Below are 24869 nucleotides of genomic sequence, written 5' to 3' on the forward strand. Positions count from 1 at the left end.
CAAGTTTCACCATCAGATCAAGTTATTAAAATTAATAACGCATAACATGTCCCACATGGTGCATTTTAACACAAAATTGAACCCTGAAAAGGCCCCTGGAAACGTGTGCTGTAAATATGATTTTTAAAAACTACAGCTGCTATAACAGTGAAAATACACTCAGTGTGACAGTTTTCGGACAGGGTAGTGAATTTCGCCCAAAGTCATTTCGTAAATGACCAGCAATACGAAATCTTATTACCATACTTTTCGAAACTTTATTGTGGTTATCCTCAAACTCAGTTGACACGACGGGAGTGGTATTTCGGGGTCAAAGTTGCCAAAGTTTTGACCCCATGTTGAGGGCATAGTAATCGGACTGCAATCCCAGAAATCGGACGTCGTGTTTGGAATGCGATTAAGAGCTAAGTATTGATAATTTGAAACTTCAAACCACCGATTTTTAATTTCGATGTGTTTAGAAAGTTGTATATAAGATTATTTCATGATAATTAGTTATGTTTAATCCATGGACGACTCAACTATATTTCGATGTGTATAGCGCTTAGACACGGACACGGGCTGTCTCTGTGCGTGTTGCATTCGGCACCTTATCGTACGGTTTGGCTAACTTCACTAAGCTTTTTCAGTGAGTATTACGGTACTTATAATTGTTTCCATTGCATATTTTGTTTGTATTAGAATCGCACAGGCATTTTTAAAAATAGTGTCAATGACACTGTGCTCCCATTTTACAGAGATACTACCGTAAGTACTAATACACACATGACATTGAATTCTTTAATACAGGTTGATTACTGAGAAAATTCCATTGCAGGTCCAAATTAATCTTATACCCCAGCAATATGAAATGCTCCATCTCAAAATGACTTTTACCAATCTGACAGAAAACAACCTTAGGATCAAGACAATCATGTTTAAAATCAATCAAACAAATACTTTGGGAGAAAATGATTTTTTGACAAAAAATGGAAATAAAAATGCCCCAAAAATACAAATATGAAAATTTCACCACAATTTGAACAAATCTGACAAAGGCCAACCCTAGGATCATACATACAAGTTTTCAATGCAATGGGATGAGCGCTTTTAGAAAAGAAGATTTTTTGACCAAAAAAGGGAAAATCGCCCAAAAAATACAACTTTCAAAGTTTCACCACAAGTTGAAGAAATGTAACTAAAGTCATTATAAAGAGCCTATACCAAGTTCAAGTTCAACTAAATCTGGCCAGTGGTTACAGAGTTTTAGCAATTTGCAGGATTTTTCCTTTTTTCCCCCTCATTTGCATATTTTTGACTTTGACATGTTCACTTCAACAAATTCACATCTCAACCCTTGGGTGCAAATGTCCACCAAATACTAAGATGGTATATGTTGTGGTTTAGGAGTTTTTAATGTGAAAGGACATACATCCGCACATACTAACATACATACATACATACATACCTACATACATACATGCTTACATAGATACATACGTACGTACAGACAGACAGACGGACAGACAGATAGACATGCATACATACATACATTTATTTTTACAACTTTTAACCTCCAACAGCCGACCAACCTATCAATATCAGTTTGTTCAACTTGATACTACTGTTTATAATAATATAAACAAGAGTTAATTACATTCTAATTAAAGTAAACATGCCTTGCTTATCAAGATTACGTCATAAAAAAACAGCATATCTGTCAGGTTATAAAGAATCTTCAGTTGGTTATCTTTATCAGTATTTTCATCCTATTAACCAAGCACATTTTAACTCTCAAATTAACATTGCAAGTAAGTTCTGTTGAATAAGTTGAGCCTGTAGGTACTCAGAGAAAGCACAACGAAGAGACAAATGTTTGCAACTTAAGAAGTTCAAGGTCATCAAAAGCATTATAAGGAATCGTGTAACACTTTCATTGCACTGTTTACACAGATTGCATAATTGCTATAAATAGAACATGAGGAATCTTATAGCCCAGCTTTACCATAAAAACCCTATCACTTTGACCACTCTTTTAATTGACCACTCTATTTTTTTCCTCAAAAAGTAATTTATCCTAAGTCGACCATAAATGGAAATTGGAACTTTCTCTATCTCTATTTATTGACAACCTACCATGACAAACTATTATGAGCAATTTCTTTTAGATAACACGGTACAGAATATGTCAAAGTTGGGATTCAGAAAGTTGTCTTTACATGATGTTTTAATCATCCAAGATGGCAAGCGTTTCACTATGAACTGTCAAAAAAGTTGAACTTTCTAATAATTCTACACTAAAATTATTTAGGCTTTGTTGATTTTCTAATTAATTCAATTATTTAAAATCATATTAATTATTTTTTTCTGGGTGAATTGATAGGGTTTATACAGTACAAGAGTTACATATAATGTAAGTCAAATTCAGTTAAAACATCAATTACCGTCTAACATTGCATCATTCCTATAAATAACACCTCAGCCTGGAACAGCACAATCATAATCTGCTCATTCACACAGGCAGTACTTGACTTTGAATGAATGACCTACTACATTTTACCTGTGTACCAAATTTGAAAGCATGGCAAAAAGTACCACAAATTTGCAAATTTCGCCTTGAGTACACCGAGTCATCTTCAGGTCACTCCTAGGAGCCTGCACATCCAATTAGAAAGTAATGGCATACACAGTTTCAAAGAAGATTTTTACCAAAAATGACAAAAATTGCCCAAAAATACAAATATGCAAATTTTGCCACAATTTTGATGAATTCTATTTTGAGTTCTCACAAGGCACCTGCACGCCAAATTTTAAAGCGATCCGACCTCTGGTTTAAGAGAAAAAGATTTTTACTAAAATGGCAAAAAAAAGAAAGAAAAAATTCATAAAAAATAGAAAGCATTAAATATTGACATCAAATTTATATGTTTGAATGAGTTGGGCCTAAGGTACCTAAAACCCAAATGTGACAATGATCAGATGAGTAGTTCCTGAGTTATTGATTTTTGACCATTTTCGCCTTTTTTTCTATCTCATTTGCATATCTATGGGACTAAAAAGTTCATTTTAACAACGGCACATCTACATCATATATGGCATCACTACACCAAAAATCAGCTTAATATGTGCAGCGGTTTTTGAGTTTTTGCGTTGGACGGACAGACATCCATACATACATACATACATACATACATACATACATACAGACAGACATCTCACATACAGACTTTTTTCAACCATATAACCTCCCAATTGCCATATATGTATGGCAAATGGGAGCTAACAAATGAAATATAGCAAGTATATTTCATCATATGGAAGTATTTACCTGTCAAGTTTTTACGCGGTAAGTCACTTACTACGTTCACACGATTATGCTAAATATTGTCTGTCCAAAACTTGTACACTTCTTACGTTCATTAAATGTACTTTTTTTCTCGAAACAACTACGCAGTTTTCGTTAAAACTACATACAATCCTGTGTTCGCGCTGCCCATTCGCCACGTTCGCAAAAGCGAATTGAAATCAGCAGTGGCGAAGAAAAATCGATCCTAATTCGCCACAGTGGCGAAAGTGATTTTTGTTGAAAAATTCCGCAAAATAAGCAAAAACGTGGGGTTTTTAAGTCTTTTGTTGATCTGCGCTTCTCTTTCGGCGATTCGCGAAAAAAACTATATCTACTTCCGTATTGATCTCTCCGACGTACGCAATTGCAATCGAGCCAAGTCTCGCGAGAGATTTGACGTCAATTTGTATAGTGTACAGCATGCACATAATGATTATCGCGAGAATTGAAAATGCAGGCATGCGCAATCGAGCCCTTGTCTCGCGATAAATTTGACGTCATTTTGTCTAGTGTACAGCAAGCAAAGCGAACACTCGCGAGAATTGAAACTTTGCTACAGCAGACATACGCATTTTAATCGTGGTCACAACGTTCGGTGTTGAAATTTATTTGCATCGTGGTCTGGACGTTCCGTGTTGCGCATTTTAATCGAGGTCTTATTTTAATGGTGGTCGATTTGCATCGCGGTCCTCATGGTCCCGTATTGATGTTCATAAAAATCGCCATCCCAGCGACGCATTCCGTGTTGTTGTCGATTTGCATCGCGGTCACGACGTTCCGTGTTGTTGTTCATTAGAGAGGTTACAATCTAATTACGTGTACGTCTGAAGGCACACAGTGGCGTACGCGTATCCATGCTCAGTTGTGATTTTTTTGGTTGATTTTGCCGGGGTCCTACTAAATACTGCCCGTCACTGCCCGTCAGGAAATTAGCCTTCCAATTACTGTAATCAGTCGATATTTCAATACCAAAGACCACTACTCTTTGTAAAAACGAACGAAATAATATGCCAAGATCCGAAAAATGTTGATTTTCGAACGAGTAGCAACGCTAATCGTGTGATCGTACATGCATCACCATTGGCCATACATATTGCCCGTCGACCTCCGACCACTGCCCGTCACTGCCGTCGGGAAATTTACCTTTCAACGACTGTAATCAGTTGATATCTCATATCAAAAACATTAGGCTACTTACTATACAACCAAACAAAATGTCGTCCCAGACCCCAACAACGTTGATTTGCAAACGAGGGGCAAGGCTGATCGTAATCGATGTCCGAACACTGCCTATCATCACTGCCCGTCGAGTAGAGAACTTAGCGCTCCAATATTCACTTTAGTTCTGAGACAGGACTCGGGCATTTGGAGTAAAACAGACTCTTATTTTGTAGCTTTCTATTATATAAGTGGTCTTTGGTATTGAAATATCGCCTGATTACAGTAATTGGAAGGCTAATTCTGACGGGCAGTGACAGGCAGTGACGGGCAGTAATTAGTAGGACCGATTTTGCCGTATTATTTTTTCAGAAACATACGAAATTCGTCTAAGTTTTAAGAAACAATTAATATCTCTACGTGAGGACTATTCAAGCTCGTTGTATCCTCGCATTAAATTTACCGATTTTCTCTAGACCTAATACAGTAATTTATGTGGTTTACGGAAATCTTTGTGACAGCTTCAGGTAGAAAGTTGAATTAGACAACATTTCATTTATGTCAGGAAACCATAGCACGTACGTCTTGTTCAGGTGAACTCTACGGAATTTTCTGATATCAAAGATGTTTGCAAATTTACAATGATACTCATACTAGTATATTTCCTGTCTAAATTCCCGCAAATCACCAAGAAAATCTAAAAATTACTACACGTAATTAAGACTACATGTAGAAGTGTCGTTTGATGACGTTCCGAACGTCTGTGCCACATTTACGAGACGTCTTGTATGACGTGACAAAGACACTATGTGTACTGATGTAACGTAATACCGTGTAACCAAACTTCTAGTTTAATCGCAGTCCGAACGTTCAGTGTTGCTGTCATGCTGTTGATTTGCATCGCGGTCCCAACCTTCCGTGTTGCAGTTCATTTTAATCGTGGTCTCAATGTTGCGTGCTGCTGTCGATTTGCATCGCGGTCCAGAATCAAGCAATTTCCAGTGTTAAAATGAAGACAACTGGATACAAGGTTGATGTGTTGATAGTTTATTCTTGTGCATGCAACCGACATTGGAGATTATAGCATTATAGAAAGCTTTGTTTTCGTAAAAATGTGTGGCTAATAAATTTGTCTGTGGCTATAAAATTTGAAACTATTCGCCACAGTGGCTAACAGCTTTCGAAACCCAGCGCTAACACAGCAATCGTAGCGAACAATGGAAAGAATATTTTCAAAATCATTATTCTCTCCAACATTCGAAATTCAATGCTAAATCAGGACTTTAGTCAAAATTTCAGTTACTTTGACCTGACGGCAGTATGTTGACAGTATCACTGACGCAGTATCAGATGACAATTTGTGACCGCCACTCGTAGCGTCCTAAATAGCTTCTACCAAAAAAAACTATTGAAAACGGGACAACAGTGTCACCTGACTTAATACGAGGTCACATGACCTGTAAAACACTATCGATATGGAGCGAAGTGAGTGTAACTGACAGCATGTCACTAAATGTCCGAAAACTGAGGTCGTCCGAAAACTGTCACACTGAGTGTAATACTGACTTGGCTGATGAGGGAAGTGAAAAAACTTTTGGAAGGATAAGGGTTAAATTTCACATGTAAATCAGTGTTTCCGTTAACGCAAAATCCTGCATATTTTACGCAAAATTGTTCGGAAATACGCAAAACAAGTCATCGTTGATGACACAGTCCCCACTTGTTAATGGGTACTTTGATTACATGTCCTCAGAGAGGATAGAGTCCTCTTCATTAATTAGGTCTGTGATAAAAATACTTTGATACAGATAGCGCTCAATGGCCAAGAATGACCTACATACAAAAAGACCTACATATGTATGACATAGGTTAATGTCCTTGTACCAACTTTGAATAAAATCGTTTGAGATATGCCTGAGTATTATGGCTCTGTACATGAAAAAATCGTAACAAAATGGCCGCACGGCAGCCATATTGGATCGTATCACATAACAAATTGACATGCATATGTATGACAGTAGTCAATCTCCTTGTACCAACTTTGAATAAATTCGCTTGATACATGTCTGAGTATTACGGCTCTGTACATGAAAACATCGTAATAAAATGGCTGCCTAGCGGCCATATTGGATCGTATCACAAACCAAATAGACGTACATATGTATGACATAGGTCAATGTCCTTGTACCAACTTGGAATAAAATCGGTTGAGATATGCCTGAGTTTTGGCTCTATACATGAAAAAATTGTAATAAAATGGCCGCCAGGCGGCCATATTGGATCGTATCACAAAACAAATCGACATGCATATCTATGACATTGGTCAATGTCCTTGTACCAACTTTGAATAAAATTGGTTGAAACATGTCTGAGTTATGGCTCTGTACATGAAAAAATTGTAATAAAATGGCCGCCTGGCGGCCATATTGGATCGTATCACAAAACAAATTGACATGCATATCTATGACATTGGTCAATGTCCTTGTACCAACTTTGAATAAAATCGGTTGAAACATGTCTGAGGTATGGCTCTGTACATGAAAAAATCGTAATAAAATGGCCGCCAGGCGGCCATATTGGATCGTATCACAAAACAAATAGATTGCATATCTATGACATTGGTCAATGTCCTTGTACCAACTTTGAATAAAATCGGTTGAAACATGTCAGAGTTACGGCTCTGTACATGAAAAAATCATAATAAAATGGCCGCCAGGCGGCCATATTGGATCGTATCACAAAACAAATAGACTTGCATATCTATGACATTGGTCAATGTCCTTGTACCAACTTTGAATAAATTGGTTGAAACATGTCTGAGTTATGGCTCTGTACATGAAAAAATTGTAATAAAATGGCCGCCTGGCGGCCATATTGGATCGTATCACAAAACAAATCGACATGCATATCTATGACACTGGTCAATGTCCTTGTACCAACTTTGAATAAAATCGGTTGAAACATGTCTGAGTTATGGCTCTGTACATGAAAATATCGTAATAAAATGGCCGCCTGGCGGCCATATTGGATCATATCACAAAACAAATCGACGTGCATCTGTATGACATATGAAGTAATCCTTGTACCAAGTTTGAATGAAATCGCTCCTTGCATCTCTGAGATATCTGCGTGAACGGACGGACGGACGCACGCACGGACGCACGCACGCACGGACGCACGCACGGACATGACCAAACCTATAAGTCCCCCCGGACGGTGTCCGTGGGGACTAAAAAATCATGACTGCGTAAACAAATACGCATTGAGAAATGCCGCCCAATGACACGACGTACTTGGCCGCACTACATTGCCTGAACGTGGTTCAATGCAGGACAAAATAGAACATATGCACCTGCTTGCAAGTGACATTTATCATGATATTGCAACATTTTAGACTTTAGCAGACGGCAGCACTTTATGCAACATTGTATATCATCATCACAAAACGTCATGTCAATCAGTTCTGTACAGACAATGGCACTACAGATGCAAAATTCAGAACTCGATCGAGTCTACATTGTTGGTAACACAATACAGTTAATGGTCATTACGTCGCATGTTATTTGGAAAGTGTTTACGGGTGACCATTTAGACTCTGTCGGGTTGCATTCTTGAGAGGTCCCGCTGGACTTTGAACAGTATCTGCTTTTTGTTAGCCCTTTGGAAACACTAATTTCGTAGTCAGAAGGTATTTTCTTTGAGCACGAACTCATTGGGCTACTCAACGATCATATACTGGACATGCATCACGGCATGGCAAACGTTCAGCTACACCTTGAAGCCCCCCAGGTTGTTGTTTTTTGTTAATAGAGCATGCGTATTACAGAGAACCCCCAAGTTCTACAGAAAAGACTGCCCAGCTCACTTCAGATACTGATTCCTACCGTACGCATTTTGAATACATTTTACGCAAATAAAAACTCAGGTTGCGTAAAATCGTACGCAAGTTTTGAAATTGTAACGGAAACGCTGGTAATGTTACATTAAGAAAAACTGAACAACTACAACACAATTTCTTCGTCTGTGGTGTTTTAGGGCGATAAAATTCATTCACACAGAGTGGCCAGCCAATGTACTCTCAAGTTGAAGATCTTGTAGTGTACACACACCTGTCAAAAGACTAAGTATCGTTGGTACTTGCTGCAGGAGTAAAGAATGCAATTCCTCTTTCCTGGCAACACTCAAGTCTTCCCTGGGACAAGCTAACTCCTCTGATGTGGTCTGAAGAATGATCAATCCTAAAGCTGTCGTACCCGGTTGCTGTATCAACTGTAATGCACAGGAATGAAAAAACCATTATCAGTCAAATTTAAAGATACGCACATTTTGTAAAGAAGCAGAAAATACAAATTTTGAGTTTTGATATTACTTTAACTTGGTCAATCTCAACATCAGCAAACTTTTACGCAATTAATGATGAAAACTCCAGTGATATAATCTGAATGATCTTATGCAACTCTGAGACTACCACAGGAAATGGTGAATATAAAACAAAAGTTCCTCTGTTTTTTACTCTTTGTTTCCATCTTTCTGTAAGAATACCTTACAGCTTTGTAAGACAACTTTGAATCTACACTGGCTGGTTTGGGCAAGTAGCAGTCTTACTGACAAAATCAAAGTTTTCACGTCAAGGTTGTAATGCCCTTATTTTGTTCTCTTCAGTGCAAGAGATGAATGATGAAGAGATCGTGTAGCTCTAGGTTTCTGATAGACCTATGATACATATACAGCTCCATTCACTCAAGCTTATGCATTAGATGTACATACCTTCATGTTTCTAGTCCAAACTTTCTTATATCAGCACATTTTGTTATTTAGGAAATCTTTTTGAAATGAAAACTGCTGAAGAATAAAACGTGCCCTGGAAAGAAGCTTCTGCCGTTGTGATTACAATGAAACATAAACTCACGTGAAAGATCTCTGTGAAGAAGTCAGGGTAGTGATGGGGCCAATCCAATCTCCCGATATCTACCAAAACTTTGACCAGTTTATTGCGTACAAATGGAGGTACCGCCTTGTGACGCGACAACAGCAGCTTGGACAAACTGTTGCGTATGTCCAGCTTGTCTTGCATTGGGATACCAACCCAGGTTCTGTTTATTAAGTTCTGCAAATGGAAATAGTATGCTCATTGATTGTGCAGAAAGGAAAAAAATACTGCTGTTGGTATTGATATTGTCATTTGTGTTACCCTGTTATGATGTCAGATGCAGTGACTAATGATTTTATCCTGAAAGTTGATGCAAAGTAGAATCTCAGACTTGACATGTATAAACCATTTACAGGTTCGAAAAAAGCATTGTTGTCATATCATTGTAGAGAACCATTGTTGTAAAAACTTTATTATCAACACAAAATCTACAGAAATACCATTTCATTACCTCAAAGACTGTCAAACAATACATCATTACATATTCATTGCTGGTGTGTGCCAGGAAATAGAAACAATGCCGCCATGCTCCGCTCTGTGCACTGAAATTATTCAAAAGCTCCTCTGAAACAGAAATAAAACAAACATTACCATATTTTTCAAAAGCAAACACATACTGATATGTTGTGAAAGAAATGCACTATACTTTTTAATCAAGTGATGTGATCAATTAGTCTTTTGATACATTCATTTAGACCAAATTTAATATGTTCCATAATTATGTTCTGAGATTTCATTAGGTTAATTTCATCAGTTTATTCACATAAATGTAACAATTTAGGTAACTATTTGATCGGATTTGAAATAAAAAGAAATGGCATATAATCACGTACAGTAGACATCAGTCAAACCTGCTTGGCAAAATCCCCACCCTTGAAAGAGAATGGTTCAATAACAGAGCTCAGTTGTTACAATTTTTTTGACCATGACCTGTTTACACGCTGTAAAGTTCATGAATCACTAGTAGATACAAGATTTGTTCATACGTTGTGAATCAAGCCAGTCAGAAACAGCTTCAATAGTGTGATGGTATGACAATTGTTCTTGTCGTACAATCACATTGTATTTGACCCCTAAAGTGAAAGCCTGGCTGTTTTTCCCTGGTTGAGTGTTTTATATCACTGTGTTCATTTCTTCATCACCGGAATAATCATCCTTTCAAATTCAAAATTATGCTCTTTGGGATATGAGTTCATAGCTGGGATAGCCTTGAGTGACTCATACAATATATTTACCAATTTGTCTTTTCCTTTCATTGGATGTTGTGGTTGCAAAGAATTCCGTCATCAATCCCTCCAATGCCTTCAGGTTAGTTTCATCCTCGGATGCCTACAAATAAAATTTACAAGTGGCAATATCATGTCAGGTTGATTTGTATACATCTTGGCATAATATTATCTTTTTTGATGTAAAATATACAAAGTCATTAAGTTATTGAAAAAAATATTTAAATTTCATCAACTTTAGTGTAAGGGTCAGTCAACAGATTCTGCCTGCATACTTACAGCACTATTTCTCGCATATTATTGTCCAAGTAGAGTGATGCGGTGTTGGTTTTTTGTATATTTGATAGTTATTACAATTTTCTTCATATATGATATGACATATGCGCAAAATTTAAGTACAATAAAACAGACAAACAACTAAAAGTTTTAAAAGGCTTAAATGATAAAAAAGATTAGATCACTAAAAATTTACAAAATGTAGTTAACTCATGTTTGCAGATGTTGTGTCAGCATCTTCAAATAGGAATACTGAGAGATATAGGTTCTGATAACTATCTGCTGTAAAATAATTCTATGCCCTCAAGGTCAAGACAACCAGTGTGGTCTAACACTTGCCCTTGTTCATGTGTCAAATTTCAAGGCCTGTATACTATTAAAAGAAACCCCCAAGAAATGTTCTCAACATTGTCACTAAAATATCTACATCACAGTTTCCTATGCTGTATACTTGGATGTACGGCAAGTTCATGAACAGAATATAAAATATTCAAACAAATGAAAAAGTATACAAATATTTATTTGGGCATACAATGTTATAGGATTTTAAAAAATCGTATGCAAGTGTTCTCGTTTACCACTCGTATGCAAGTGTTCTCGTTTACCACTATCAACATGTTAGTTAGTCTGCAAATTACTATTAAAATATTCAAAGAACAATATCTCTGAAATTAAAACGACCTTTTAATCAGAAAATGACCTAGCTCTGAGCTCATCAACAAACCTAGGGAGGTTTTGTTTGTTCTTCTTGTATGCGGAATGGAATGCCATCTTCAAATTTTGAATATTTGTCTTTAAATATTGGTAATTTTTTGAAACACACACAAAACGACAGTGTCAATTATAAAAAGATCAGAGTTGTCATTATTACTGACGACAAAATCATTACACTAGTTGAAAAGTACATTCCAGATAAAATTTTATCTAGCATAAGTAATCTTGGTTTGTTTCTTATTCTACAATGTAGCTCTCGGACAAAATGATGGGGAAATGCAGTTTTCTTTTCATTTTCAATTCTTTGACCTCACAAGATCCAACAATGTAAACAATGAACCAGAAATGTATGCCCACAGCATCACACATTTTTTTGACATGCAGCAAGTTGACGACTGTAACTTCACTGCTCAGAACTGTACATGCTTGTACATGTGATCCTACAGAATCAAACTCTTATACTTTCTGCCAAGGGTAGCCTACTCTCATTTTAAGATGCATTTTAGTATGCAAGCAAACAGGATGGAAAAAGGATGAGGTGATCAGTCGAGATCACTGTGCGTGAGGATGAGAAACAAAAGCTTTTCTTTTTGTGGCCTACGGTGTACATCAGTTCAGTGGAAGAGCATTGAGAAAACACTTTCGGTGAATCACGGTAAGGTGTACAGGAAAGATGACACAATAATCTCTGCAAATCTCCAATGGACATATCACATTGTGTCTCCTCGAATTTTGTACACGTTAGTTTTCTTGTACACATCAGAGCCTGACGATGTTCCAAAAAAAGCCAGAGTTGTAACTGTTTTTGGTGGCAGCCCTTTACTGCTCCATCGCCGGTTCAATCAATCTCGACATGTGATAAGTGATTTGCTTTTATGTTATATTCGTCAATGTTTCCCTGATAATGCGTTAGATGTTTAATGGGAGGGACCGTGTGAAAACATTCAAATTCATGATTTTACATCCCTCACTTTTCATAACCTATGACAAGCTAGAAGCTGTCGGCGAAAACGGTGCCATTATTTAATTTAAAGCACTACAGCTGGATAAAGTATTACTGACCCCTACAATGACACCTTTCAGTCCTTCTTGGTGGAAGGACAGGAACCAAAAATCGGTTTCACATATCGGAATGCAGGAACAGGCCGACAACTTCCTCGTCTCCCTTGCCGCCCACCCACAACAATTTGTATGTGAATTCACATTTATAAAATCAACACTTTTGTCTAGCTTTAGGGTTAACTATGCTCTTACGAGCAATTGGGAGGAGCTGTATATTGAAAACAGACTGAATTCTCCCGGAGCCCTGGCTGTACTTCACAACTTTGTTCAACACAAAGTCGCACATAGCGTGTTTCATCTACCTTCCCTTATGCGATATAGTTGATGACAAGTTTCATTTTTCATACAGGTATGCACATAGTGATGTTTTCTGTTCTTTTTCACGAAAAAATCTGGAGGTAATTAATCTGGAATGAATATTCAAAGAGAGTCCATGGGCATAGTCGATGTACTGTATTGGCTGTCTGGGTGGGCACACACGAGCAAATCGACCTGTAAGGCTGTATCTCATCATCGAAGTGAACCACGCTGGCTAATTTCCATACGCTTACTTACCATGATGACTGCTTGAAACGATTATTTCATATGTTGTTATCGCCCGGGATTGTCCGTTTCGAAGGATTTACGCTGGTGCTAATTTAGCTGAAAGTTCACTCGAGCAAAATATCTCCGAAAACGGGACTTGAACATGTGCTGTTCCCATCTTGATAAACCGGAAGCGGCATCTTTGTCACTCTTTCGCAGAGCATTATGGGCAGGACTGGTTGTGAAAAGCATGCTGGTTAACAAGAAGCCCTTCGCGCCGCCATGTTCTCATCGATGTGCCGTGCTCCGCTGCATTGATACATTTACACTAGAAAAATCACCTTAGGACGCGTTCATAGCCATGGAAGAAAATAAAGGTAATGAGCCTATTATTTATTCTTTATTTAGTTGGCTGAAATGGCTGTAGGTGGATATGTTTTCCAAACTTGTGGTGCAGTAGGGAACAAAGCACTTGGTACTGCAGTGCAGGCATGGCGTGACGCGCGACAGCGCCTGTGTGTGCAATAGCCGACGTTCACCATCGTTGTGTTGTTACATATTATCATCTTTAGTGAAGTTTTCATCTACGAAATCGTCAGATATATGTTAACACGGGTTCACGAGGTGATCGCTTACAGTGTCTTACGAAAAGTTGGGCTTTTTGGTTTCATTTTTTTGAGGAACAAGTAGTCACTTGTTAGCAAAATGCTGGCTCAAGCCACCCTACCTGTTCCAAGCAGGGCCGGGGATGCAGGAATGCTCACTGTTGCAAGTAAGGTAAATTTTCAATTACTGCGGCATTTTGATTTACTCCATACCATTTCCCTGTGGAATCACGTTTTGCCAAGTTCTGTCAGAACTAACCTACAGCACTTTTTCACGGTGTTTACATGATCCCAGACATGAACTGCAAAAAGAAGTTTTCATTTTGCAAAAGTAGCAGCTTTTCCAGAGCGCAGAGGGAAATCTAAAAGAATTCAAACACACCAGGCTACTCAGGAGTTAAGAGGCAATACACTGCAGCATTATTATCCATCCATTTATTGTAAAAAACCTATTAACACTCAAGGTGGCTCTTAAAGCATTTCACACAATTTCAAAACAATAGTTACGTTGAATTGATAATGTTAAGTTGAATGTTGATATAAAGAATTGCAGATACTGATAATAGCATTGATCAAAATGATGTCACTTTTCTTTCATTAATATGCAAAAATAAATACATGTCTGCATTTCTGCGAGAATGACAAAAATATGACCTGCCCGTATAAAGCCAGGTAGAATTTTGCAAGGCTGACAGAACAGTACTACAGTACACAGGTTGCACTATCAACTAATTTCTGTTCTAAAACTTTGAATCATTATCGCCGTAGTAGAAAAAGATCAGAAGTTTTATGGATGATTGGCCAATTACGATTTTAAATATGTACAATTTTCATGCAAACAGCTTAACATGTAGATAACTTGCACTTTGCACCTTGGGAAATATTCCATGGTAGTACTAGTTCATTTATAAATGTATACTTTGAAAAGATTACAGGAGTAATGTAATTACCATCTCGTACTGAGTACCACTGATAGACAAGGGAAGTGATGCATTTGTGCACCATTCATATTCTGTTTCATGGAATCTAAAAGCTGGCATGATAGATAACGATAAACATTGGTCCCATCTTCAAGGCTTGAGAGTGAAAGTGTTGAACAATGACCATTATCAGTGTGATTAACTAACCTCTTAGCTCAATGAAAATTATCGATTATACAGATTTACCATAATAAAGGACATTAAAAATAAGATGCAGAAGTAAATAAATCATTAATTGTACTTCATGTATGTTCGGAGTGTTATGGTGCAGTTAAGTGTATTCTCAAACCTTTTCATGTTCACATGTGTCTGTAAAATGTGTTATACTAACTACAGATGAAATCTTTCTGCTGTTTCAGAGAGGTCAAGTAGGAGGAGGAGAAGTAGGAGCAGAGAGCGGCGTAGAAGCCGCAGCAGGAGTAGGAGTCGAGAAATGAACTCTAGGAGAAGCAGGAGTCGCAGTAGAGAAAGAGACAGGAGAAGGCGTAGTCGAAGTCGCAGCAGAGACAGAGATCGGGACAGGGGAAGGAGAAAGAGGAGGTAAGCTCAGTGAGCAGGGTTAGAGTTGTTGATTATAAATGTGCAGGAGGACGAAAAATTCAAGCTGCAGTCTCAAAAGCATGTGCTACTTTGCAAACCCAAGTGACATGCTTTGACAAAATTACGAAGGTTATTTCAGTGGCAAAAACATCCTTGTGATTGGGATACAGTGCTTCATTTATCACTCAAAGAGGAAGTTAGAAACATGAAAACATTTAAATTTCTTTTACTCTCTTCCCTTTTCTGACATTCAAGCTGTCAGTGGGATGCAGTGACAATATATTTTGAAATGCCATCCAAGACATTTTTCAACAACCATTTTGTAAATGAAAACCCATTTTGTTTCCACTTGTACAGTCAGTCTCCAGTTCGAAGACGTAGAAAGAAGCCCTTTCTGTACTGGGATGTTGCTCCGCCAGGCTTTGAACACATTGCGCCGATAAATTATAAAGCAATGCAGAGTGAGTATTCTTAGTTGTACACTACATGATATAGTGCTACTCATTGTACTGGTGGCTTTATATGGGCAGATAATATTTTTTTCACAAGGGAGTTACATGAAATATTTCTATATCTGCTCATCCTTCACTGTACTTCAGAATATTGAACTGAATTGAATAGTATAACTATGTGAGCTACTGTGACTGCAGAGTTACAAAACAACATTGTTGAATCCATGGATAGCATTACATGTAAATGTCAGTAAAATAATGTCATCGGCATCAGGGTCTCTTAAATCTTTGCTCTCTACATTTGCTCTCCCATTGCCAACCAGCATATGTATGATGTGCATTGCAAAATATGTGTCATGAAATATTACGGTGCTGCAAGCTCATTGCAGTTTTTCCCTTTAAATTTCCAAGATATCACTAGTATAACGAGATGTTCTGTAAATTCTTCTATGAATACAGGTGCTGGTCAGATTCCGGCCACTGCTGTGGTGACCCAAATGGCACAAGCTGCAGCTAGCTCCAACATGCCCATTGTTGGAAGTCAAATGACAAGGCAGGCAAGAAGACTTTACGTCGGCAATATTCCATTCGGAGTTACAGAGGTAAGAGTGACAGTTTTCACAAATCTCCTTTGTTACAACCATATATTGTTATAAAATTAGTATAATTTGCTCGCAGCACAGACTTTATTCAAGTCTCTTACACTTTCTTTTTCAATTCACAGGAAGCAATGATGGATTTCTTCAACAACCAGATGCGTTCCTTTGCCATAGCACAGGCCCCTGGAAACCCAGTTTTAGCAGTTCAGATAGACTTAAATAAAAATTTTGCATTTCTTGAGGTAAGCTGCAGCGCATTTCCCGCATTACTTTACTGAGTACATAAGTCAAGATTTCAAATTTATTCTCGTATAGTAATAATTCTAAATTGGTCTCCATGCTGCTTATGAATTGGTCCTTGTACAAAAAGATAATCTAGTGTAAGTTCACTCCATGAAGTCATTTGAAGTTGCTTTAGCAATTCAGAAGATGAAGTGATTGAATTCATAAATACAGTTCATTCAGTATTGTATTAGGGTTTCATTATATTCAATTCTAGTGATAGTTGTCACTCTGCTTAAAGCTCAGGGGTACTAGAATTTAATGCACTATGATCCCGTCGATAACCCCGCCACTTTTTTCCGTTTCAGTTTCGCTCTGTGGATGAGACTACACAAGCCATGGCATTTGACGGTGTGTTGTTTCAAGGGCAGTCTCTGAAGATTCGTCGTCCCAAGGATTACCAACCGGTCCCGGGAATGGCAGAACAGCCTAGTGTGCATGTACCAGGTCAGTCTCTACAGCAAGTGTGAAACAAAATAACATTTCATAACCCTTTGTTATAATTACCTATTTTGGGATTAAATGGCTTTTTAGAGTTACTGTGGACAGTACCTATAACTTTGTCAAACTGTAAACTGTTTTATTGTACTTAAATATGTGTTGAAATTGAAAATGAAACAAAACTAAGATATCCTGTGTCTTTGTAAGTTTATCAATTCTGATATCACAACCTCACACACTTGATTTATGGCAACCATTGTGAATTTATGCTAGCAACATGCAAATTACTTTCTTCTGTTATCTGATTACATAAAGGTTGTCTCTTAATATCGATCTGGATTTCATGAAAGAATGTTTTCAGTTATACATGAGCTGAGTTTTAGCAAAATTTGTTCAATCTTTATGATATAAACTACACTAGGCAAGGAGTCAATGTTTACATCATACAATGTACTTCTGTTTCCCACAGGTGTTGTTTCGACCGTTGTACCGGACTCTGCGCATAAAATATTTATCGGTGGCTTGCCCAATTACTTGAATGAGGATCAGGTAAGTGTTCCCATCTGAAATAAAAACGCATCTTTCAGACCGGACAAAATAACACAATCAGCTGTTTGTGTTGCAGACGATGTGTTTCAGGAATCAGGTGCCAACTGTGCTGGCAGTCCAGTTTCCTATGGTCACAGGTAGTATATTCTCAGCGTTATTTGGTATGTATGTGTTGCTGCAGTTGTTGTCGTTGTTGCTGTTCTTTCAGTCAACAGGGTTTTGGGGTATTTTTGAATGGTAGGGCTTGGTAATTGCATCGTCTGAATGTCGACTTGCTTTTCAGCTGGATACTTTCACAGGTCAAAAAAAAAAGGTTCTGGATTGTCCAATTGGCATCAAGCTCTTTCTCCTTTCAGCTGCTTTCATTTCAGCTACAAGTCCGTCATCCCCCCTTGTTTTCAGGCATTTTGTTTTTTAGGTCTTTGTTGGTCCTCTTCCATTCTGGCTCTTGTTTTTTTCCAGCATTCTGAAAATCAAAAACTGTACACAAAAAAATGAAAAAGAATGAATTAAAATACTATGAATTGTTTAGCTAGCAAAAAATGCATCTCAGGTATAAATTGAATTTTAGAATCAATAAAATTTGTATCCAGGGTTCGCTTTCTTTTACAGTAAGGTTCAGATGTTTGTGTTTCTCCAGTTAGTATTCTGTGTTAAATTGTTTCTTTCAGGTTATGATCAGTGCGAAATAAATATAAATAAATGATCTGCAATTTAAATTAGTGTTGATTGGAAAGTTGAACCAGGAAAATTTCATTGAATAAACCATACTGACGTTGTGTTTTTCCCTTTTTCCTTTTGCTTCTCTCCATACATTTTATTCCCTAGCTAAGGGGTCGGGGATAATAAGTATCCCACCTAGTGTTCCTAAAAATTGTTGTGAATGTGCTACAATACCACACATCTACAACCATAAGATGGTGACTTCAGGCAAGTTACAATGTGCACTGATTTAATTGAATGATGAATGGTGATCTCAGATGCTTTTAGAAGCCCTGCCAATTCAGCCATGGACATCGCCAATCAAAAAAAAATTAGCAAGGAGAAATAGGGGGTTGGTTGGTTTGTGTGTTGGTGGGTGTGCACAGGAGGGATTGAATGTGGATGTTGATGTTTTGGTATGGTGATGATTATGTTTGAAGTGCACAGCTATGGAGTCTAAATCTTAGACATATAGTTTTGGTGTTCAATAGTGAATTTGATTCCCTCAGCTGTTTCCCCCATCATATTCCAGCTTTTCAAAATTATGACAGTAAAGAATGGCTTTTGTAAGTGCCCATGTATGTTACATTTTAGCTGTTATAACTCAGGCATATGTAATATCAACACTTAACTGTCATGACTCTTAGAGGCCAAAAGATTTTAATGATTGTAATCAGTATCTTTGTCAGCATTGTGGCTTTGGTAAATTATCTCTTACAGAAATTATGGTTTATTGACATATCTTATATAGGAGCACTGTATTTTAACACTACCTGTTACCAGCTACTTTGCTTCTTGCATATCACACCCTCCAATAGTCATAGAACTTACAACCCTGACCATGAACACCAAACCAGTCATGTCTTCCCATGCACACTGAACTTTTCCCTTGAATCCCCTGGACCTTTCTCTCATCTTCAGTCACTATGTCCGGAATAATTTCCACTAACACTGTCATACTGGAAAAAGCCATAAATTGGTAGAATTCCATTCTTAATTATCTCAGTATACTGCTGAATTGAAGTCAGTACAATTTCTTTCTCATATCTCATCTTCAAGCACCAACTTTCAGCAGTTCCTCAAAATCTTATTTGCATCCCTATTTTGCATTCAAGTGAACATGCATGTCCCACAATCCAAGAGTTTGCATGAACATATGGTATCATCCCAGAATTGAAGTGTAAATTTTGTCCTTCAAACAAGCATCAACATGATAATATCACTTCAGAATCAAAGTGGAAATTTTGCCCTCCAAGCATAACACCTCTCAGTAATCTAAAAGAAACTACATTGGGCGTTTTGGGGAAAAAAGTAAAACAAATGAAAACTAATTCATAGAACACATGAATAACTGTTAGCCTTCCTCATTCCATTTTCCAAGCTGAAAGAAATCACACAGTATTGAACATCAACTCTTAGTCCCTGTGCCTCACTCCATTGTGTGTCAGTATGTTGAGACCACAAATGCAACAACTCACATTCCATGGTGTTGACTTGTAAATGGCATGAAGGGCAAAAGTAAAAAGTACTGACAGGGATTTGATATTCTGTTTTCATATTCTGCAATAGTTTCAGTCAACTTCTCATGGCCATTCAAAAGGTTTACACCATCATTATTCTTTTCTGTTCATTATAAATAACATGCTGATAATAAAAAAATATCCAAAGTAGAAGACTTTGACAAATATGTATCATTACTGTTTGTGTAATCATCTCTTGAAAGGAATGAAAAAACCTACTTTGATACTTATGGGAAGTCACATGACATATGGATGACATCATGATATGTTCTGAGAAGTTTCCCTGAATTTTAAAAGACCAGTGGTTCTATATATTCAGACAAAATAAAACTCACCATGGTTTCTGTGATGTTGCACATGTGGAAACAATTTATATGAAGTTTGTATGTGTGATTTTAATAGCTCTATTATGAAGGTTTAGCCAGGTTGTTTTGCTCTGGAGGAGTGTACGAGCGAGTCAGTTTGGAAGTGTGTGTGAACATTTTCATTTTAGTGTTCAAGTGAAACAGTGGCTGTCACTGCCGGTTGCAAAGAAAACTTGTGAAGGGCGTGTCTCTCTGTGACAGTAAGTAATTGAAACAAGTAACTTCACATACACATAGCAAGGGCAAGCTATGACAACAGGAATTAATGCTTTCCCTCAGCTGTCCTATCAAAAAAAAGTTTAAAAAACAATTAAAATCGTCCACAGTAAATTCCCAGTCTGAATCTTAATAAACTGATTTAGTAAAATGTTTTGATTTGTTTGCAAGTAGCCGAGTGAATCAGCCCCATGATAGATTGCAAAATCTCATTTCAAAGTTGTTACATCAACCTCAAAAGTTCCTCATACTAGAATGAACACTCATCAAAAGTTTGAGAAATTCACATACGGAGTGGTTTCTAAATACCAATTTCAATATTTCATATGTTCTCATATGCCCCATTCTGCATTGATTTCAGGTGAAAGAGCTGTTGACATCATTTGGAGAGCTGAAGGCATTCAATCTGGTCAAGGACAGTGCCACATCACTATCAAAGGGTTATGCATTCTGTGAATACATCGACTATAACATCACAGATCAGGTAAGATCTCCACCATTCTGATTAGCATTGTGATCCACTGTCAGGTGATGAGCTGTGCATTGGAACTGGTGCACCTATAATTTGCTTAAACTTCTGATTTTCGTTGTTATCAATATCAGCCTAATTGTATGTTTTGTTAACTCAACACAGTGATGTGGATCTAAAGTAATTTATTTCATCAGAGTTGATTTGCCAATGTGTCTGTACGGCATGGTGTTGTATGTACAGATGTTATGCTTAGTCTTTTATGATTTCCCATTACTTTGCATCTTCATGTTTGCCATCAACTAGAAAGAAATATTTGAATCATGGAAAGCCTCCACCTACAGACCCTTTTTGTTTGTTGGACCAAATACCTTCATGTCATGCATGGCTGCAGTTTCTAAGAATTGAATTATTTGTAAAGGTCACAGAGACATCTTGGTTGAGGTCTGTACTACAAACTGAACATCACATATACATGACATGTTGCATCAGTTTTGCTATCATCACCCTAGATTCTGTCCAGCTACTTTGTGCACTGACTGTTTTCTAACCTATTTTTTGCAGGCTATAGCTGGACTTAACGGAATGCAGTTAGGAGACAAGAAACTGATTGTGCAGAGGGCAAGTGTTGGTGCAAAGAATGCACAACAGGCAGCGGTAAGTTTTATATTGTTCACCCTCCATTCCTTGTAAACAGGTCCACAATCACCATTTTGAAAACAGACGGTGTTGGGTCAAACCATTGTAGGGGAGGGGTTAATCACTGAAAGCTCTTGTCATTTCCAGTTAGGCACATACTTGCAGACCTTATTTGTGTTCTGCCTGTCACAAGGAAAGAAGAGTTGCCATTACCTATTGTGTTCTGCAAACTCTTATTATTTACAGTTGTGGCACCAATTATTTTGACGATGAGATACAGCTGGATATTGATACACTACCGAATTAGGTTTGTCAGTTTGCTCATAAATTTACCCTTTTAGTGGTCAACTTCTACAACTTTGCGCCAACGTCAGACAGACTAAAACAGCAGGTGACACAGCAAGATGTCTGTAAACTAATTTACTATGTAGTATGTTTATATCTTTACAGCAGCTATCAGTTTCAATGGTGACACACACAGAGACTGGTTGCCAAGTTTTACAAGCAGTTCAAATTCACGGAGAGGTGGTCAGTTTTTTTTACCGATGTTCCAGATGATTTGCCTGGCAGGAAACTGCCAGTTTTCAAGTACCGCAAAACAATGTTGTTGGCCGTTTGCTTTGAAACACCACCACAACGTTTACCAATTTCTGAAAATGACAGACCGTTTAAATACAACTGAACAATCTTCTCTCTCACTTCAGCTGGTGTCGTCTGGGAGCCATCCATGTTGTGTTTTTTGTCTGGTTCAACGTCTGTTTGTACAAATGTACAGATCATTACGCCAGTGAAACTGATAGCTGCTAATTACGTGTCAGCGTATGTATACAAAGCCCCACCATGGCTGGCAATACCAGAACATGTCGTTGTCTGAGTTTTATTAGACTAGAAAGTTGCTGACTCAAAGCCCTGACTTCCAGACATTGCTATCGCTACTCAAACGTTCTGATTCTTTCAGATCGATTTGTGTTGTTAGTTTTAGATTTTTTTGAAGTCATGAATTTTATTGATATTCAACTACAAAGAACACTGTCCTCCGAGTCCAAATTTGCAGAGTAACGTCGTTCTTTTACCACCTCTCCGTAAATTTGAACTGCTTGTAAAACTTGGCAACCAGTCTCTGTGTGTGTCACCATTGAAACTGATAGCTGCTGTAAAGATATAAACATACTACATAGTAAATTAGTTTACAGACATCTTGCTGCGTCACCTGCTGTTTTAGTCTGTCTGATGTTGGCGCAAAGTTGTAAAAGTTGACCACTAAAAGGGTAAATTGTGAGCAAACTGACAAACCTAATTCAGTAGTGTATCAATATCCAGCTGTATCTCATCGTCAAAATAATTGGTGCCGTCACTGTAAGTTTGTTGCACATTTTTGACAGACCTGACCATTAACCCTTTTCCTGCCAAGTCCATATTTCACCACCAGGTCAAGATGGTTAAAATTAATGAAACACAACGTATTCCATATGATGTATTTTAACATAATACTGTACATCTGAAGGCTGTTGAAAACATAATACTGTAAAGTTGATTTTTTTGGACAAAAGATGCTATAACATACCAAACCAAACCAAGTGGGTGAATATACGTCATGTTTTGGCTCAATACCGCTTTTTACTGACTTGGCTGATGTGGAAGTGATACAGTTATTACTGTCTGGCAGGAAAAGGGTTAAAAGTTAAATGAGAAAAGACCCATGCTCACAAATTGGAGATACAAGATGTTCACTGGGCAGAATTGTAGGAGCAATTTAAAGTCAAGTTAAGAATAATTTCTGCAGCATATGGGACTTACTTTCACCTATCTGAAAAGGAAAGTGAGATTTGATAGAGAGCTTTTGTAGCAAAATATCAACACAAGTGTCTGTTGTTTTGATACCCCTACATGTCCAATCTATACCTCTGAAACCTAGATCATTTTTTGTTGATAGCATTTTGTTGCGAACTCTCAATAAAAATTTTCCCCCAACCTGTCACTGATATTGTTGGTACACAATATTCAAATTGCAGGCAATGGCTCCACAGTTGAATATCCAAGTACCTGGACTGAACTTGACCAATGAGACAGAGGGACCTACAACTGAGGTGCTCTGCCTGATGAACATGGTGACCCCGGATGAACTTCAGGATGAGGACGAATACGAGGAGATCATGGAAGATGTCCGGCAGGAGTGTAGTAAATATGGCATTGTACGCAGCATTGAGATACCTCGTCCCATTGAAGGTGTAGATGTACCAGGCTGTGGCAAGGTAGGCATAGTCCAATTCTTTCCAGTACGGTTACCATGTTCAACTTTTGCGGCATGTGGACCTTTACAGGATATTCATTATTGATGGACACCAGACAAAATTATTTACTATCCTACATAGATGAGAAACTGTGTTTTCAATGTAAGGGAATTCAGCCAATGTGAATTACTACCAATCCCAGGTTGCCTACTGTTACAAGTTGTCACACGTTAAAAAATTGAGGAACACACCAAGGTTATGAAGTATTCCAAGTCCAAAAACATGAGAGTTAAACACTAACAAATTTAACATCCTCAATACAATTAAACACACTTTACTATTGAATCTCAGTCCATAATTTTGCTAAAATCATTTCTTTCTTCTCCTCTTTCCCCAGATCTTCATCGAGTTCACCAATGTCCTGGAAAGCCAGAAAGCCCAGAATGCACTGGCAGGCCGAAAGTTTAATAATCGCATCGTAATCACTTCCTTCTGTGACCCAGACAAGTACCACAGGAGAGAATTTTAATGTTGTCACTTTTTCAGTCACCTTTCATTCTGTTTTTGTTGTAAAAACTTTGATATTTAGTCATTATTTTGTGTACTTTATGATAGTCATTGATGTATGTTGCAGATATCTTTTCCAAGAAGTATTTCACGAGTTTGACCTGTATTCAAATTTTAATCATGAAGAACCTGAAACGAGAAAAAAATACGTATGAATTGATTTAATTGCTGTACTTTCTAATGTCTTTCAACTTTCGAAATTTAGAATAGAATTTGCGATCCATTGAAACATCGCTGAAGGCTTATGAGTGGAACACTGAAGTACAAAATTACTGGAACCTGAATTATCTGAGAAAGTGTACAAAGACAGAATTCTTTTCTTTTCTTAAAAGTGTAATTTGTCGTCATCCTCTTTGAAATAAAGTGAAACAGACTACAGGTCTTTGAAATTCTGTACTTAAATATTTCTTTGGTTGAATGATGCTCTTGATGAGGTATCTGCATGTGTGTGTGTGTGGGTGTAATGCACCAGTCGAATGTGATGGTCAGACAGCCA

The 24869-nt window shown here is 37.6% G+C and overlaps 2 protein-coding genes across 2 annotated transcripts in view; one reads left to right on the forward strand and one right to left on the reverse strand.

The window, feature by feature from the left end:
- Positions 1 to 13423, reverse strand: part of LOC139151277 (exportin-6-like) — a 35455-nt gene extending 22032 nt beyond the window's left edge. The window contains exons 1-5 of the mRNA XM_070723960.1: positions 13247 to 13423; positions 10649 to 10742; positions 9865 to 9977; positions 9393 to 9590; positions 8593 to 8752 (exon numbers count right to left, since the gene is read on the reverse strand). Coding sequence (XP_070580061.1) covers positions 8593 to 8752; positions 9393 to 9590; positions 9865 to 9977; positions 10649 to 10742; positions 13247 to 13249 — 568 coding nt within the window. The 5' untranslated portion in view covers positions 13250 to 13423. The remainder of the gene's footprint in view (positions 1 to 8592; positions 8753 to 9392; positions 9591 to 9864; positions 9978 to 10648; positions 10743 to 13246) is intronic.
- A 12-nt stretch (positions 13424 to 13435) lies between these two features.
- Positions 13436 to 24762, forward strand: LOC139151278 (splicing factor U2AF 50 kDa subunit-like). Its single transcript, XM_070723961.1, has 11 exons — positions 13436 to 13593; positions 15161 to 15341; positions 15699 to 15802; positions 16253 to 16395; positions 16518 to 16634; positions 16983 to 17121; positions 17585 to 17664; positions 20829 to 20951; positions 21501 to 21593; positions 23588 to 23827; positions 24204 to 24762. The coding sequence occupies exons 1-11, from the start codon at positions 13578 to 13580 to the stop codon at positions 24333 to 24335; spliced, it is 1368 nt and encodes a 455-aa protein (XP_070580062.1). The 5' UTR covers positions 13436 to 13577; the 3' UTR covers positions 24336 to 24762.
- Positions 24763 to 24869: the final 107 nt, after the last annotated feature.

Source organism: Ptychodera flava, chromosome 15 (assembly GCF_041260155.1).
Source record: "Ptychodera flava strain L36383 chromosome 15, AS_Pfla_20210202, whole genome shotgun sequence".
NCBI classification, from domain to species: Eukaryota; Metazoa; Hemichordata; class Enteropneusta; family Ptychoderidae; genus Ptychodera; species Ptychodera flava.

Excerpts from the sequence above, each read along its gene's own strand:
- LOC139151278 (XM_070723961.1), top strand. Across the intron at positions 15,803-16,252 it reads AAATTATAAAGCAATGCAGA|GTGCTGGTCAGATTCCGGCC; the intron begins GTGAGTATTCTT and ends CTATGAATACAG. Across the intron at positions 16,635-16,982 it reads AAAATTTTGCATTTCTTGAG|TTTCGCTCTGTGGATGAGAC; the intron begins GTAAGCTGCAGC and ends TTTCCGTTTCAG.